The sequence below is a fragment of the Syzygium oleosum genome, unplaced genomic scaffold, assembly GCF_021117445.2.
Source record: "Syzygium oleosum isolate NSW1041296 unplaced genomic scaffold, Sole_v2.1 Sole_v2.06, whole genome shotgun sequence".
Classification (NCBI taxonomy): Eukaryota; Viridiplantae; Streptophyta; class Magnoliopsida; order Myrtales; family Myrtaceae; genus Syzygium; species Syzygium oleosum.
The window spans coordinates 7,450,297-7,468,951 of NW_026607490.1; the positions used below are offsets into that span (position 1 = coordinate 7,450,297).

Sequence of the window (18,655 nt, forward strand, 5' to 3'; positions counted from 1 at the left end):
AGGCTCAATGACTAGGTTGCTGTCTGTGTTGCCAGCTCCCAAGATAATCTTGATCAAAGTCATTTCTTAATAAGGTCAAATTTGAGTTAAGTTTCTATTACTGAATGAATGTAAAGTGAACCAAGGAGGATGATCCCAACTGTTGCAGCTTTACGCGTGGAGGTCTACGATATGCCTAGCCAAACACTGATGAATGACGCCCCTACAGGCAAAAAGTGAGAAGATCCAACAGCTTTTCATTGATATGTCCAAGATGCTATTATTTTAATTTTTCTATCTGATTTGTAGAGCCTAAAGTTCTCACCCCCCCGTAAAAGATAGGTGAAAAAGAAAAGAAAAAGAAACTGTTGCTTTTATTCCGTGAAAAATGTGCAGGAGTATTCTAGGGTTTCGTTTTAGAAGATTCCTTCAACCCCCTAGCTCTTTCTGTGTTTTCTCTTGTTTCTTTCTGATTGTCTGCTTGTGAATGGAACATGGCCTTCAATGATTCCTGTTCTCGGTCTCGCTCTCTCTCGAGATGTCAGTGGCTTTTTTGCTGTAATTATTGTGCAGAAAGAGGCCGTGGATCATGAGCCATTCATGCAAAGCGTAAAAGGGCTGGTGGTGTTGCTTCCCAAAAGGAGAAGAGATCTACAGACGGCATACAATTAACGAAGCAGCGCGCAATAGATAATGATATGGGGCCAACTCGCTTAACATGTACACATTCATCTGTGTAGATCAATGCGCTTGTTATCCATATAGATTTATGTAATAATTGAGCCGAGATAGCGACTTGCCCTAGATCAATCAGTCTAAAGCAGAAGGGCGATTAGACGCATCGCACAAAGCAAAACGAGAAATTACCCTCCAGTGAAACAAGATTGAAGGAAAAAAGGGGGGGGGGCGGGAGAAAGGTACTTTTAATGGTCTCCTGGGAAAATCAGTGGGGATTGGACTTTGTATTACATCCGGTGGTACCGAATATTGGCGATCGGCCTAACTTGTTGTCCACGGTATTCGTGTATACTACGCTACGAATAAATATGTATTAGTCACTTAATATAAATGGAAAATGTGTTTTAACTTTTTCTTTTCAAATCGTTTTGCTTGCTATGGAGAATAGGAAGCTCCTTTCTCGTTGCCTCTTTCTTTTCGCTCTCTCTTTTATTCATTCTTGGTGGCCCCCCATCAGAATATTAAGGAAGCTGTCTAGGGTGACTATTGTTGGTGCGTTGAGTTGAAAGTTTGGAAAGGGAAAACCACAGGTTTGCACGATTTGAGGAAGCTTCCTTCCTCTAGCTCCCTTGTTCATTACATAACATGAGCAACTTTTGGGGTTTAACAACATTTTAATCACTGATTAAGCTGGAGGAGGAGCCTAAGGCAACTTTGGGCTTGCTTGGAGGCCATAACTCAGGAGGGATTTAGTTAATCTTACTAATTAAAACAAATCGTGAGGCTATTTAATTTGGAAAGGATTGCTTAATTTGAGTGGTAAAGGTGATTTATCCTAGGTGCTTCTCGAGAACTCCGACGTCTTATCGGTTCGGTTTCTTATTTGGCGCAACTTCCCGGGATCTGCCCGCTAGCCACGGCGCGAAGAGTTTATCTGCAGATGTCGACGTCAGTGATCCCGTGTTCGAACGAACACCACTTTATTGCGGGATAAGCGGAAAAGAACGGAGTTTGAGACTGCTTCAATGCGCATGGGACAAAATTGAATCACCCAAGGGATCTAATCAATGGTACCTACCTACGAACGAGGTCGGCCAAAAAGAGATAAGAAACGATGCAATGACTTCCATGTTACTATTAATAAAATTAAAAATTGCGCATTTCGTCAACAACAGCGCATCTGGTGTAGTGGTATCATAGTACCCTCCCACGGTACTGACCGGGGTTCGATTCCCCGGATGCGCACGTTTCCTTCACTCTTTTTTGCTTTTGTCGTTCCTAGTTGCCCCTTGCTCCAGCGTCAGCGGTCACCATGAACACAAGTGCCGGTTTTGTTTTAGGACGATTGAGTCGTGGGGGTGCACTTTGAATCGTTCGGGAATGCGAAATTCATTCGCAAAACGGAACCTGCGAGTCATTTTTTTCTTTATTACTAAACGGAAACCCCAACAAAGAAAAGGCATTGAATCAAGCACTTTGACTTCGTAGTCAACGGTTTTTTGTAGCTGGAAGGAAGTCCAAAGCGCAATGGGGCCGGACTTCTTTTCTGGCTGAGATGGGATCTCTCGTAATTTCCTCTAGCGACCCTGCTTCGAAGTACGTGCTTTCCCATCTCACCTATCGCAGGTGACGCGGTGAGAATACACCCATCCCGGGTCATTCGGCTCCCTGATAGACCCGCCAAGCCTGCGGAGCCTGAATTGGGTAGCTGTTGTTTTTGTCTTTTGAATAGAGAGTTTCGAATTATGGGACTTGGTTCTTTTCAATGCATTCTGAGGTTGGTATTGTCATTGTTTAAATCATTCGGTTGTCGGTCTTGGGTCGTGATGCATTTCCTGTGTAATGTATAGCTCGGCCTCATTGTTCGAAGCCTGTGTTTTTAATGAATATGTATATGTTGCTTGGGCTTTTTGCATCGATAGTATTACAATGTTAGTACTGATTTATCAGTGATTGATGATATTTTGCGAAGATACTGCTGATTCGGGGTTTGGCGTGCCATAGTTCTTGGTGGTTAATGTTTCTTATGTCCAGAGCATCATGCGGAGGTATTGTATTCCAATCGCTAGTAACTTTGGTCGTAATTAGCTTGATCTGAAGTTAAAACCGTGAAACTACATTATCTGTGAATACTGCAGCTGCAGTTATCTAGTTTTACTAGCAATTCTGGTAAAATTGATGTTGCCTAGTCAGTGCGCTGTTAGATTGTTTTCTGCCTTCAATGTATTTGGAATCTCGGCCTCTCACCAATCGACCTCTAACTCCTTTTGCCAGTTTAGAATTTAGGAGTCGAGATGTGGATCTTGAGATGCTATTTTACATGGTAAGTTGCTAGCCGGTTTGTAGTCTAAGACTCTCAAATCATCTTCTCATCTGTTCTTTAATATGGGTTTCCCCAAAGGATATATTGCCCAATAAAGAATCAGGATTACCTCTTAATGCCTATATGCTGCATAATCTTGCTAGTGTGGAGTTGAATGCTATTGATTTGGCATGGGATGCTGTGGTTCGGTTCTCACCATTCTTTGAGATTCTTGGGGAAGGATTCTTTCAAGTCAGAGGAACTTTTGAAGTTTGCAAATTTTTCCTAGCATGCGCAACCCCATATTTCTTTATCATATCCTCTTTGTTTACTTGAGTAAGGAGATGTGCCTGCTCATTATTTGCTTTGGAGAGAGTGAGAAATCCTCTGATAACGACAGCGATCCACACTGGTTCAGGTAGCCCTTCGCCTTTGAGTTGTTTGAAGCATTCTCTTCCAATGATGGGCCCAAAGACTCTTGCTTTTCCATTTGTCTTTTCACTCATAATCTCAAGTATGACACAAAGGCACGCCTTCGGGCTACTTGCCCAAGGCCTTCATTCATATGCAAATGCTAGCAGCAAGTACATTGGACTATTTCATGCAAATGCTTCTGCTATGTGTTGGTGCATCTGTGTTTATGTATGTTGCAATTCGGTCTGTTTGCCTGGAAACAGGAAGTATAAGTAGTGGCCATTTTCGGTTAAAGTTCAACTTTTGGTGTGCAGGGAACCATTTTGGTTGATGGTATTAGCACAAAAGCGTGGACGTATACTTAAAGTGACGGTTCCTTCCTCTTGTGCTTAAATAACTGTGTTCATCGCACGAGCAATGAGTTGGAACGTAAAGGAATGTCCATGGAGTATTTACAAATCGATTGTGCAATCAATCCAGTAAGAGGCAACAATGCTTGTGTTCCAGTCCCAACTGAGTTTACATTGAAACAGATAGTAAACAAAAAAAGAACAAATAGCATACAAGATTGGAGGAAGGTTGGGGCACTTGAATTCAATGTCTCTGCATCTACCTCACAGTCCACTCTTATTGAAAAATGCTGAAAAATGCTGTCTGTTCGCTTTTACGAATGTCAGTCTGGCAAAATAGAGCGAAATGCTCGCAGTTATTTTTCAGGAGATTGTAATTGCCGAAGGCATTGTCAGCGTGAAGCTGGGTAGCGGTCTTGACGACTTGCTCACGCGATTTCGTGCAGGGCGAGGTGGTGCAGGTTCCACGCCTTGCCAGCATAAACCCTAGTCGCGACCGCCCGTACCCATAACGGTAAAGTGATCGGAGTTTGCTGCCATCACGGCGGAAGCAATTGACACAAGTTTTGGCGACCCCACGTTTCATCGTCTCCTGGTTTTCACATTCTGGGAAATTGGGACAACTTTGTTGCTTGTGGCTAGTCTTGGACAGTGATGGGCATATAGTTTTTTTGTCCTCCGTTCGGGTGAAATGCATCACGTAGCCATCGCCCGATGTAAATTCCTGCCGTATATCACCCGCGTGGAACACGGTAAAGAAGCAAAATTTCAGTCCCAAATGAACGAAGATGAAGTTTTGGTTAGCGAGGATTAGGCGCGAACTTTAAAACCTGGTAGAAACAATGACAAAGTTCTGTTTACTTAGGCCTATTCCTGCATCTGGGCTTTGCTAGTTGGGCTTTGTGGAATGCATATAGAAATCTATTGAACCGGTCCCTCAGCCCACAATGAATGACAAACAAATGTATACAATGCATGGTGTATAAACATTTTGATTAGGCATGGGGGGTTAATGAAATTGAGTCTTAACAGTCAAAATTATCCATTTGAATCTTGAATGGTTACTAAAATTTGGTCATTGACATTGTTAACTTAAGCACTATAACACCAAGTGTGTTTGGTGAGCCTCATACGTGATATAGGATGGATATATGGTGTGAATAAGAGGGGTTAACCTATATTCAGGTATCATGCTTACTTGCTAGGCAAACTCCCTCGTCCTTAAAGTTTTAGATGTCAAGAGACAGACTCAAAGAAAATTTGAGATTGTAAATCCCATAATTAAATTTGAGATAGGCGCATTGAAAGTCCTAAAACTTGTCATGAAAGTGCAATGAAGTCCTAAAACTTTCAAAAAGTGCAATTAAATCCTAAAACTAATCACGAATGTGCAATCGATTCCTAAAACTTTTCAAAAAGTGCAATTTAGTCCCTAAACTTTTCAAATTGGTCTAATCAAGTCATTCCGTTGATTACACTTTTTGAAAGTTTTAAGACTTGATTGCGCTTTCGTGACGAGTTTTAGAACTTGATTGCACATTTTGAAAAATTTAGGACTCGATTGCACTTCGTGATAAATTTTAGAACTTGATTGTACTTTTTGAAAGTTAATAACTCAATTGCACTTGGTGACAAGTTTTAAGACTTGCAATTATCCCATTATATTATATAAACAATCTCAAGCATAACATTCCCCTTGACCTAAACCGTGAGTTAGCAACTAATGTTGATAATTCGACAAACTTTACATATAGGCAAGATGTTGATAGAAACGTGACATGGTGTTTTATAATCTCTCTCTAACTATAGATTAGATGGTCATGCGCGCTCCAATCAAATAAGTCAAGTTGAAAAACACTCCTTTTTGAAGATAACCATATCATTTTTTTTTTCTAAATATATCGACATAGTTTAATATCCAAAAAAAGACATCCTCCAACCAGAATCAATTAATTAAATGAGCATTGACCCCGAAATTGTACTGTTTGAATGAACTTTTAGTAATAGGGTGGCCTTAGCCAAAAAAAAAAAAGGAGATAAATAATAAATAACTGAGCATGATCAAACTTTAAATTACATAAAGAGGAATTCTTGAAGATTGAAAGCTGAGGTTGACTTTGTCATTCATTTTGGGCTGAGGAAACTGTTAAGTTTGGCTTGGGAGAAAGGAGTGTGGTTTAAGAGCTCTCGCAAGCCACAGTGCAAATGTTAACCTGAACACCGAGTCGGAGTTGAAAGGCAAAATTTGATTACCGGAATGATCTATGAACCCGATTGAGGGGAGCTTGAGTCCCACCAAATTTCTAAAAGGAATAAGAGAAAAGAGAAGAAGAGAAAGATGAAAAATGCTAATGAAACAACAAGGGCACGAGAACTATATACCATGGTGTGAATAAATGCCGTGCAATCCATATCGGAATATGTGATCTCCGACGCTCAGATCTTCCGGCGTCACCACCTTCCCCATCACTTCCCTTGCCATTTTCGCCCTACACTTCACGGTCTTCAGCTAGTGCTTCGGAGCAGCGGCGCCGCCGAAAGGGTCGATGGAAGACGAGGAGGGAGGAGAAGGAAGGAGGGTTTCCGGGGAAATCAAAGAGCGAAGAAAGCCGGGGAGGGTGATATCGGCGAGAGTCTCTTGAGTGAGGAGAGCTAGCATGGAAACTGAGACTATATGCAATAAGATTATGGAGAGGCTCATGCCTGCTGGTCCATCATTTTAGCTTTGATGTGATGGGCAGCAAAATGAGTTTGGTGAGAGCTCCAAACGGTGGTCATTCCTTTCCCCACCGATCTGATGTGGAATCTCTGCAGCAAAATCCAATCAGATTCCAAGGCGCGAGTCAACGTGAGAGGGGGCCCCAAAGATCTACTTGGGGGGGGGGCGGGCGCTCAAGCGTGTCTTCGGACAAAGCGGATGAAGTGGCCGTAAATAAACCAACCACCAGTCGTGCTCGTGAATCAATAATAATTGACCACAAAAAAATCTCAAACCGATACACTTATAATAATTTACCCTCCGTAAGTTTTCGTTAAATTTTACCATCAAATTGCCAAATTAGATGACACCTGACAGTTGACGAGTGTATCAATCTGGGGTTTTTATCCTCTGTTTGTCACATGTGTGTCGGTTTTTAATTTTCTACGGTATTAATCCAATTTAAAGGAAAATAACGGAGGGCGAATTTATTGCAAATATACCAGTTTGAAGTTTTTGGTGGTCAAAAAATTGGTTTGGTATAAATTTATCATTGATATATCAGTTTGGTGTTTTTTCTGATATTAACCTAAACTAAAAATATTAAGCATGGCGAGCGGTAGTTTTCTTTTCTTGGACTTGGAGATAATTGTATTTTGGTTGAGTTATCATTATTGATAATTGATATCACTTAAAAACGGATAAAGAGAGAGAGAGAGAGAGAGAGAGAGAGAGAGAGAGAGAGAGAGAGAGAGAGAGAGAGAGAGAGAGAGAGAGAGAGAGAGAGAGAGAGAGAGAGAGAGAGCAAGGTGTGCCAAAAAAATCGTTACATTTATATAATATCCTAATTTCAATAAATTCAGTTTTATTGTGTATCTTCACGTATCGAAACCTTAGAAACAATGGAGTCCATGGATATTTTGATATAGAGCAAGGCCAAGTGGTAAGGCAACGTGTTTTGATCCCACTATATAATGGTTTGAATCATTCCGTCTCAAGGAATATCTATTCTATATATATAGATCGAAATATTTTTTATTAGAAGAAAGAAATGTTGTCTTTTTTAACCATCTTCTCTACTCTTTAAGTGTAGAATATTGGACATGGAGAAATACTTGTGATTTGTTCTAAAAATTTAACCTATCAAATAAATGCGTGGTTTTGTATTTAAATATTCTAACACTTCCCTCGTGCAAAGGCTGGACTTTAGCTAAGCTTAAAGCGTAGAAATATGTAATTGGAGAGACAAATAGAGACCTGAAAAAATTTGAAAATCAGGAGCTCGCAATAGAAATCTGATTCCTTCGCTCGGAGAAAGTCTGAGCCGGTCGATATATCCAATTTAACTCGCACTCAAAAGCTTAAGTCAATGAGTTTTAGGTTAACTATATATATCAACTATTCCACACTATACTAATTCTTCGATGTTGTACTTTTTTCTAACACAACTTGCATGACTAACAATTAGTCGATTATATTTCTCGATTAAGCCAATATTTTCTTTCTATTATGTCTCCGATTGATTGTTCACAAATTATGGACATCACCAACGTGCATATTTGGAATGCCTCTTACTTTCTCATGTTTGTATTCGTCATTCTTCCATTTTATGAGTAATTAATCATAACGTGGCCACCAAGTTGGACCATAATCTTTCTCAATGAGAACGACGCTTGCTGTCCATTTTATTCTCATTAGAGTGGACCTACTTACGTAAGAGCTCGAGATTCCAGGATGAATTCACTTGCAGGGATCAACGCGAATCAAAATTCAACCTGTCGACATAATTAGATCCGTCAAACGGGTGGACCGAATTGAGTTGAAAATGGTCCGATTCAAATTGACTCATTCATTACAATACAAATCTAGTAATCCATATCTGACCAACTTAGCCCAATCGATTTATATCCGATCCAATTCATACTTCCATATTTAACCAATTTATGAAAACTCGTATCTAATCTAAGAAAACAGGTTCTTCTCGTCATCTGCCTGTAGAACCGCTGCCCAATATTCCCTCTTTAAGATTAGATTATATAATTAACATGCTAGCTGTCGGCTTCTTGACTAATGAAAATAATACTAATTTAAGACGCGGGCATTCTAGAACTTATGGAAAAGAGCCCTACCCCCCCAAGATTTGAGCACTACAATAGGTTCAAAGAAACTGGACAGGAGTCCATTTTGACAGTTTCCATTCTTTGGGGCCACGGTCCAGAAGTTGCACAACGAAAGGTGGCCTCATCATTTTATTATCCGAAACCAATTTCCATTTTTTTATGTCTACTGTCGTCTCAATTTGTGTGGATCTCTCTGATGCTAACTAAAGTAGGACATATGACTTGTATCTGCAGTAGTACACAAAGCTGCAGGATTCAATTCACCATATAACAGATTCCATACTGTGTTTCCGTAAATTGTCTCTCCTTTAATAAAAGCTCGAAAAAGATTTGCGTTGTTGCCCGGAACTTGTTAGTAGCAGTCACATTGTTGCGATGCGAGAGGTTTTCAGTCAAGAAAAAGAAGGGCTAACACCGTTCCTGCCCTCTTCATTTTGATCATTCCAGCAATTTTGGGTGCTCCGCGAATTTCGTAACTCCAATTGGGGTCCAAATTCGACATCTAAAAGATTGATACTAATGGTAAGACGTATTGCGATAGACATATCGCAGATTTGTGCATACTTTTCATATGCCCGTGATCGTATGTATGTTTAAAAGTAACCAGTCCGAAGTGATTTTTTTGTTTTTGTTTTGTTATTGGCGACTAATCCGACGTGATCATAAAAAAGGCACATGATATGCGATACCCTAGTTTCAGTCGGCATCATTCAGTTTAAATATGAACATGGTCTTACAACGGGAAGATGCATCTGATGCAGTGGTATCATAACAGTCTTTATGTCGATTATTTGTCAATATCAAACATTCATAAGGCTACATAACCCGGTGAGAGTAGCTACGACCTGGACATTGACGTACCATAATCATGATTCACAAAAGAGTGCCGAGTGTGATTAGATTATTACGACTCAACAAATTATAAAAAAATAAAAAAAAACGAGTCGGTTGAAAATGTTTACTAAGGACTAGAAAATTCAAATGAAGGCCAAGCAATAGTTCTTTCGTAATTATGATAGTTGGGTAGCTTTGAGGTCAAGCAAGGAAATGGCTAGCTTGTCTCGTTCCCTGTCTCGTTCTATCACCTTTGTTTCCATTAGCTTAGCAGCACTAACTGCGTCTTTCGTAGCATATAACAAGTCAAATTGGTCGTCCTTTCCCATTGCTTGGTGCTCCTACTTTGATCTTTTGCTTGACTTTGTCCCCCGCCCCCACAAAAAAATTCTTCATGAGCCCTGCCAATTTCATAATCTTTGAAGACCTCACAATGATTTTATATATATAGAAAAAAAGGGCACCTTTATTTCCCAATAGGCCAATACCCATGTGTCGCAATAATACGTACCTTTTATATTATATTATATTAGTTTTGACAGTTTCCTAACACTGGATGTTGCGCTCCAATCATGTTAGCCAAAAGGCTGAGAAAGGCACTTTACTCGTCGATTTCATTAGCCTCTTCCTTATACATCCAAAAGAGCTTCAATTATTCAGAAATTTACAACGCTGAGAAAAACATGGGTCGGCACATCCGATTAAAGATACACGAGATCGTAATCCATCATCCGGGAAAAGGCTTCGTCGCACTATTGTCCTACAAAGTATCTCTGCTGTCGAGCAAGTATCAAACATGCAAGCAATGGATGAAGCATTTCCTCTCATAACTCAAATTACTACAGCAATGTTCGCTGCACTAGATCAAACACATCACATTGGCCAAGCAAAATATCAGAGGAAATGTCTGAGAACATGCCCCTGACGTGGATCACTATCTGGACAATTTGCAATCTGTGCCTGCGTGAATGTGCTAACTCAAAAACAGGGCACAAGCTCTTCGCACTATGGTGAGTTAGAAACATCGAGCCTCATTTGCTCGAGTGAGCCTGAACAGTCTCGATCTATCGTATGATTGCATGTAAGGAAGCAAACTGGCGGGTTGAAGAGTTCCGGTCAGGTCAGCAATGGCAAGGTTTGCCTCGTCAACTAAAGCAAGATTCTGACCAAAAAAAAAAAAAAAACTAAAGCAAGATTAGTATTGGCATTACGAATGACAGACGAAATGTAAGCCATCGGATGCTTGGTGGGACTGGCATTTCCTGCACTGTCGCAAGCTGCCTCGACATTCTGGGAATTGCATCTATCGCTGTAATCATGCAAACCGCCAATTACAGTCACAGGCTGTTCTTGGGAATCGCGAAGATGACTTTGATTTATCCACAAGAATGGAGAGCAAACGCACAAGGTGTGGCAGGCACAACAGGTGGTATATCACATCAGCACCTAAGCTGTAGAAAAAGAGAAATTAAGCCTTCACTGATGGATGAAGAGAGAAAACAACCGAATATCTCACATTGATGCTAACAGAAGAAGTGCGTTGGTGGAGAAACTACTCACATTTTATCTGGTTTCAACCCTGAAGTTCACTCTCAAATGCACATTCCCAAGGCAGGTGTAAACATTTTACCTGGGGCGAGGAAATAATATCAATTTCAGTTCTTATTCCTCCAATTTGTGCAAGGTCAAACTGCATCAGGATTCACATGATCGCATAAGATGAATATTGTTCGGATGGAAAATCAGCGCTTGATCGAGAAGGCCTCATTTAAAGTCATGCTTTTCTTGAGAAAATCAATTTGTTCAATGGAATAGGACAAATTACACTGCTGTCAAAGTATATCAAGGACTATGGGAAAGTCATGCAGCAGGACTATTCTTTTAGGATAAAGGCATTATCATAACAATGTCTACCATACCAATGAAAGAAATATCTATCATGGGATCTAAGAAGGAAAACTATGGTGCATGTGTGTGAAATAAGAAACTAAAATCTTGAAAAAGTGCCCGCTTAGGGTGGTACGTGCAAGGACAATGACATGATCGCTCACAGAATCTGTACATTCCGAAGACACTGGCTCATCATCAGCCGTACTCAATTGTTTCATCTTCAAATTAAGCTTCATGTTGCTTGGAGTTGATAGGTCGCTATCACTCAATATTACCCGCATGGATACGGTCAATTTCTAAACTGCTACTCACATATCATCACGAAACTATGTCCAGCGTGTTCAGCCAAGTTTGAATATGTGCTGAAGGGCAGATCACTGCTTTCACAACCGAATCAGCTTTTAATATCCAACTCATGGGAACAATAACAATTACAAGAACCAAGTACAGCAAAAGAGTTGCTTGCCAAAACCACAGTGAGCACAACCCTAGCATAACTACATATACCGATTGATGGAACAAGAACAATACATAAACATATGAAGGTTCGAGTAAAAGTAAAAAAAAAACCTAAAAAGGAAAGGAACTTGATGCTCAACGACAGTACCTTGGGAGCTTTCACATGGGTGAGACAGATACCAACTAAGCCAACCCTTGAGCCAACCTAAATCCAATATTCTAGTCAGTACTGAAATTACTTCTAGTGCATGATATATAAAGTTAAAACAGATTGCACTAATCAGATAAAGGGGGAAAGGGAATAGAATGCCAAGTGATTATCTGACAACAGCATTGATCTCTGCAGTGTTTCCTAGATTACTGGATCTGATGATTCAGATTGTTTCTATAGAAAATAAAACAATAAGGTTGGCAAAACTTTTCTAATGGAATATCAACAACAGAACCAACTCTAATGTGGATAAATCAAGGAAATTGAACCCACAACACTAATGTTTATTTGAACATTCGATGCACTTCAGACAGCTTACTTCAAAACATGTTTTGCTGGAGACTATATCCGGAAAGGAAAGTATGAACTCTGACAAAAATAGACTGGTTGGCCAGATTGAACATCTGATGAGAGAATGGACTGAAAGCTAATTTCAGTCGGCACATAAATCCACACAATGCATGAGACAGTATGACAGCTGCTATTAAAACCATCTTCATGACTGATAAAATTGTAATTTTTTTCTAAAAGAAAAAGAATAAAATACATTAACGCCTTATTATTGGGACAACAGCTTAGAAATCTAGTTGAACGAAACCAAGCAAGGATATGACCAGGACAAGCACTCAGTTCTTTAAAAATATGCAGGAACCAATACCATACATACCCTGTATCTCCTACAAGCATGTTGAGCGAACAATGCAGTAGAACCACCAATTTCCTTATCATTGCATCCTCACAACCTGAATCTAGGATATTATTAGCCAAGGATTTGGTTGATGCACACAATAAATTATACCTCAAGAGAAAAGAATTACAGTTAAAGGAAAAAAAGAAAAAGAAGGTTACCATCTGAAAAAGAAAAGAATTATATTTCAAAACCCTCACATTCCCTTTGACTCCATATTCATCCTAATGAATAAAAGACTTTGTCATGGGTAACTTGAGGATTAACAAATAAACCAGGAGAAAATGGGACGCATTATTCTGTAAAAGAAATTAACAACGATGAGCTTCACCTTTAGAGAAGTCATGAACTCTGTGTACATTTCATACAATGCATCTAGCACATCATCACGATTAGACTCAATTTCTGACATGAGCTTCTCTAATAAGTTTTTCAAGTACGGAGCATGACACTTGCCAATCTGCATCAACACACGGCCTATTCAAAGATTTACACGGTAACAGTTCTTCACTAAAATAATGCAGCAAAAACAGATGACAATGAACCAGATACTCAAGAACTAATACAGAGCTAGTATTAGTAAGCTAGAGCAACAGCTCCAAAAAGTAGCAACGAGAGTAATAACTTCCAAGCATATAATCATATCGACTAGTCCAAATGGTGTCGAGGAGTAAAAACATGTTGAAAATTAAACTTGATTCATGAATCTAGGTGCATTATTCTAAGATTGGTATTATCCGTGTACTTTCTTCCTAGGTGCATCGATGTAGTTCATGTATGTGTCATGCATTTAATTAGTCCATTTAGATTTTCAAGATTCATGTACTACAAAGTTCTAGGAGTTTTATGAGGTCTTATTAAATGCATACAATGTACGAAGGGTCTCTATGTACCTATAAAAGGGCTTGAGATTGAATCATTTTATAGAGCCAAGCCACAAAAATATCAAAGAGTATTCTAAGTATTCTCTTGTGTTCCTTTCTCTCAACTTCCCATTTTCAACAAAGTGGTATCAGAGCTACGGTTGAAGATGAATAGCTCTTTTCCTTATGCCATTCCCAAGCTTTCGAAACAAAATTATGGGCAATGGTGCATTCGCATGAAGGCATTGCTTGGCTCACAAGACGTGTGGGAAGTTGTTCAAAAAGGCTATGATGAACCGGAGGATGAAGCGGCTTTGAATCAAAATCAAAAGAACGCGTTGAACAAGCTTCGTAAAGGTGATCAACATGCCCTCTCTATTATTCACATGGGCTTGGATGAAGCCATGTTCGAGAAAGTTGCTTCCGCATCAAAGGCCAAAGAAGCCTGGGATATTTTAGAAAATAATTTCAAAGGAATTGACAAGGTGAAGAGGGTACGTCTTCAATCTCTACGTGGTGAGTTCGAATCTCTACATATGACGGGGTCCGAATCCGTTTTTGATTTCTTCACTAGAGTATCCTCCGTAACCAATCAAATGAGGCAATATGGCGAAAATATTGACGATGTTCGTGTTATTGAAAAGATTCTTAGATCGCTTGACTCAAAGCTCGATCTTGTTGGTGTTGCCATTGAGGAATCCAATGACTTGGAGACTATGACCCTTGATCAGCTCATGGGGTCATTGCAAGCATATGAAAAAAGATTAAAGAAGAAGGGAGAGACGGCGACCCAAGTACTCCAAACTAAGGTCTCTTTGAGAGATCAAATGAAAAAGCAAGAATGGTCTCATGGGAGAGGTCAAAATCGTGGCCGTGATCGTGGTCATGGTCATGGCCGTGGAGGAAACTTTGGTCGTGGTCGTGGTCATGGAAGGAGCGGAGATCAACATTCCATCAATGAAAGGTCAAGCTTTCAAACAAGAGGACGTGGAAATTATGGCTACAATAGAGGTGAAAGGAGAAGGTATGATAAAGCTAATATTCAATGTTATTCCTGTCACAAATTTGGGCACTATGCTAATGAATGTAGGAGTGCCACTACAAACAATGAAGTGAAGGTCAATTATATTGAACTTAAAGAAGAAGAAGACGAAACACTGTTGTTATTGGCAACAAATGAAGAAAGAGAGAAAGGAGCATGGTATCTTGATACCGGTGCCGCAAATCACATGAGTGGCAACATAGAGTCATTCTCAACTCTTAATGAGGCGGTGAATGGCAACATCATCTTTGGAGATAATACTAAAGCCCCAATCAAAGGAAAAGGTGATGTCTTAATCCGTGCTAAAAATGGAAGTCATCTTTTGATATCTCAAGTTTATTATGTTCTTACTTTGAAGTCTAATATTCTAAGTTTGGGACAATTACTTGAGATGGGATATGATATTCACTTGAAAGATCGTTGCCTTCTTTTGAGAGATGATTCTCATAAGTTGATAGCAAAGGTGCCTATGGAGAAAAATAGAATGTTTTTGCTCAATGTTCAAGTTGATCATCCAAGGTGCTTGAAGAGTTGTGTTGAAGATACTTCTTGGCTTTGGCACTTGAGATTTGGCCATTTGAATTTTGGTAGCTTGAAGACTTTGGCGAATGAAGATATGGTGCATGGGTTGCCCAAAATCAATCATCCCAACCAACTGTGTGAAGGATGTCTTTTTGGCAAACAAGCTAGAAAAAGTTTTCCTAGGGAGGCCACTTCAAGAGCATCGAAGCCACTCCAACTTGTTCACGCCGATGTGTGCGGACCCATCAAACCATCCTCACATGGTAAAGCCAATTATTTCCTACTCTTTATTGATGATTATTCTCGCAAAACATGGGTCTATTTTTTGAAAGCTAAAAATGAAGTTTTTGGAGCATTCCAAAAATTCAAGACCCTTGTTGAGAAAGAAAGTGGCTATTATATTAAAGCATTAAGGACCGATCGAGGTGGAGAATTCACTTCCGGGGAATTTGAAACTTTTTGTGACACCAATGGGATTCGTCATTTCTTGACTGTTCCAAGGTCTCCACAGCAAAATGGTGTCGTAGAGCGGAAGAACAGAACCATTCTCAACATGGTTCGAAGCATGCTTAGAAGCAAAAAGATGCCAAAGGAATTTTGGGCCGAAGCCGTTGCATGTGCGGTATATTTGTCCAACCTATCTTCTTCAAGAAGTGTTCGTGGCATGACACCTCAAGAAGCATGGAGTGGTAATAAACCTAGTGTTTCTCACTTACGTGTTTTTGGAAGTATTGCTTATATTCATATTCCAGATGAGAAGAGATCTAAGCTTGATGAAAAAAGTGAGAAGTTTGTCTTCATCGGCTATGATCCTAAATCTAAAGGTTACAAGTTCTACAATCCTTCCAATGGGAAGATCGTGATTAGTAGAGATGCAGAGTTTGATGAAAATGCCTCATGGGTTTGGAATGTTGCTGAAAATGATGAATATGTCATTTGTCCTTTACAAGAGGGAGAATCAAGCCAAAGAATACATCAAGATGTTATTACTCCACCTCCATCTCCTACTTCTCAAGGTTCCCATGATAGCTCCTCTGAAGAGCCGGTGCGCAAAAGGAATCTTATCAACATATATGAAGAAACGGAAGTTATTGATACTCCAAGTTTATTTTGTTTCTTTGCTGACATTGAACCATTAAACTTTGAAGAAGCGGTGCAGGATGCAAAATGGAGAGATGCAATGGAGCAAGAGATTCAAGCAATTCAGAAGAATGGCACATGGGAAGTAGCAACCCTTCCTAAAGGACAAAAGGCAATTGGCGTAAAATGGGTGTATAAAGTGAAGAAAAATGCCGATGGAAAAGTGGAAAGAAACAAAGCAAGACTCGTTGCGAAAGGCTACAGTCAGAAGCATGGCATTGACTATGATGAGGTATTTGCTCCTGTAGCTCGTTTGGAAACTATTCGTTTGATTATTTCCTTGGCAGCTCAAAATAAATGGAAAAATTATCAAATGGATGTTAAGTCCGCTTTCTTGAATGGCTATCTTGAGGAAGAAGTGTATGTTCAGCAACCTTTGGGCTATGTTGTCAAAGGACATGAAGATAAGGTCTTGAAGTTGAAGAAGGCTTTGTATGGATTAAAGCAAGCACCAAGGGCTTGGTATAGTCGCATTGACAAATATTTTCAAGATCATGGATTCATCAAGTGTCCACATGAGTATGCTCTATATGTCAAAGAAGATCAAGCTGGAGGTTTTATGCTCGTATGTTTGTATGTCGACGATTTGATCTTCACCGGCAACAATGTAAAAATGTTTGAAGAATTTAAGAAGGTGATGGCTCAAGAGTTCGAGATGACCGATATTGGGCTTATGTCGTACTATCTTGGAATTGAGGTGAAGCACGTTGATGGTGGTATCTACATTTCTCAAGAAGCTTATGCAAATAAAATTCTTGAGAAATTCAAAATGGAGAAATGTAAGCCGGTGAGCACTCCCATCGAATGTGGAGCAAAGATGTCAAGGTTTGATGAAAGTAAGAAGGTGGATGCGTCTCTTTATAGAAGCCTTATTGGAAGTTTGAGGTATTTAACTTGCACAAGACCCGATATCCTCTATAGTGTTGGTCTTGTTAGTCGATACATGGAAGCACCTACCGAGAATCACATGAAGATGGCCAAGAGGGTACTTCGATACATAAAAGGTACTCTTGATTATGGTTTAATTTATTCTCCTGCTAGAAACTTCAAGCTTCATGGATATTGTGATAGTGATTGGGGTGGTGATGTTGATGATCGAAAAAGCACCACCGGTTTCTTATTTTTCTTGGGTGATACTGCATTTACTTGGAGTTCAAAAAAGCAGCAAATTGTGACTCTTTCAACTTGTGAAGCCGAGTATGTATCTGCTGCATCATGTGTATGTCATGCAATATGGCTAAGAAAGTTGTTGAAGATGCTTCACATGCCAGAAGAGGTTGCTACCACAATTTATGTTGACAACAAGTCTGCTATTGCTTTGGGAAAGAATCCCATTTTTCATGATCGAACCAAGCACATAGACACAAAATTTCACTTCATAAGAGAGTGCATTGAGAAGAAAGAAGTGAAGCTTGCATATGTGAAGACCAATGATCAAATTGCCGACATCTTCACTAAGGCATTGAAGTTTGAAGATTTTGCAAGATTGCGTGCTTCGATTGGAGTCACTAGATATAATCAAGTTTAAGGGGGAATGTTGAAAATTAAACTTGATTCATGAATCTAGGTGCATTATTCTAAGATTGGTATTATCCGTGTACTTTCTTCCTAGGTGCATTGATGTAGTTCATGTATGTGTCATGCATTTAATTAGTCCATTTAGATTTTCAAGATTCATGTACTACAAAGTTCTAGGAGTTTTATGAGGTCTTATTAAATGCATACAATGTACGAAGGGTCTCTATGTACCTATAAAAGGGCTTGAGATTGAATCATTTTATAGAGCCAAGCCACAAAAATATCAAAGAGTATTCTAAGTATTCTCTTGTGTTCCTTTCTCTCAACTTCCCATTTTCAACAAAACATTCACTTTAGCCGAAATGACACAGAATAAACACAGAAGATTGTTTTTTTTTTCCTTCACTTGTATCCTAAACCAACATCAACATTTGAGCTGAACTTAAAAGACACTTCAATTCAGACATCTTTTTTTTCCCTTTTGGATTCTCTAGTTTCGGAAAAGCTCTCAATCAAGACTTACAGCTCCACTGATGCAATGATCCCAAATGAACCTCTGAACATCCACTGTCACGGACCCACCACCGAGTGATCTGGGTTTCGAATTGAAGAGACAACTGCGTCAAATTCAAAGCACACAGAATCTTGTGAAAAAGAACATCTTCTACCAAAGTGTTGACACCAAAATAAGAATCGGCATACCCACCCATCGGTGGCCGCGTTGGTTTACGTTCAGTTCCTTTCACGAGAGGTCCTGGGTTCAAAACTCGCCCATCGGTGATTTAAGTGGGGGGTCGTGGCGGTGGGATGCTGCGCTAGTCCCCCTCGAGGACTAGTCGGGCATCACCGCTGGTTTGAGCTCTAGCTCGCCGGCCGCGCGGACACCTCGATTATCAAAAAAAAAAAGAATCGGCATAAACGCTGAGTCGGTTTTAATGCCGAATTTG

General features: G+C 39.8%; 2 protein-coding genes, 1 long non-coding RNA gene and 1 other non-coding gene across 4 annotated transcripts in view; 3 read left to right on the top strand and 1 right to left on the bottom strand.

Moving 5' to 3' along the window:
- The first annotated feature begins 1,831 nt into the window (after nucleotides 1–1,831).
- On the top strand, nucleotides 1,832–1,902 carry TRNAG-CCC (transfer RNA glycine (anticodon CCC)). Its single transcript has one exon. It is a non-coding gene; the product is annotated as a tRNA-Gly (tRNA).
- LOC130138332 (uncharacterized) lies at nucleotides 1,893–3,667 on the top strand. The gene is made up of 2 exons (XR_008816735.1): nucleotides 1,893–2,705; nucleotides 3,360–3,667. It is a non-coding gene; the product is annotated as an uncharacterized LOC130138332 (long non-coding RNA).
- A 6,514-nt stretch (nucleotides 3,668–10,181) lies between these two features.
- LOC115685932 (uncharacterized) overlaps nucleotides 10,182–18,655 on the bottom strand; it is an 81,623-nt gene continuing 73,149 nt past the window's right edge. Inside the window, exon 11 of the mRNA XM_030611089.2 lies at nucleotides 10,182–10,405. The gene's annotated coding sequence lies outside the window, so the exon portion shown is untranslated. The remainder of the gene's footprint in view (nucleotides 10,406–18,655) is intronic.
- Nucleotides 13,654–15,068, top strand: LOC130138490 (uncharacterized). Its single transcript, XM_056312711.1, has 2 exons — nucleotides 13,654–14,991; nucleotides 15,048–15,068. The coding sequence occupies exons 1-2, from the start codon at nucleotides 13,654–13,656 to the stop codon at nucleotides 15,066–15,068; spliced, it is 1,359 nt and encodes a 452-aa protein (XP_056168686.1).

Bases quoted from the DNA above. Each gene is read 5' to 3' on its own strand.
- LOC130138490 (XM_056312711.1), top strand. From the start codon at position 13,654: ATGAATAGCTCTTTTCCTTATGCCATTCCCAAGCTTTCGAAACAAAAT. The intron at 14,992-15,047 runs GTGCCTATGGAG...TGATCATCCAAG, and splicing joins CTCATAAGTTGATAGCAAAG to GTGCTTGAAGAGTTGTGTTG.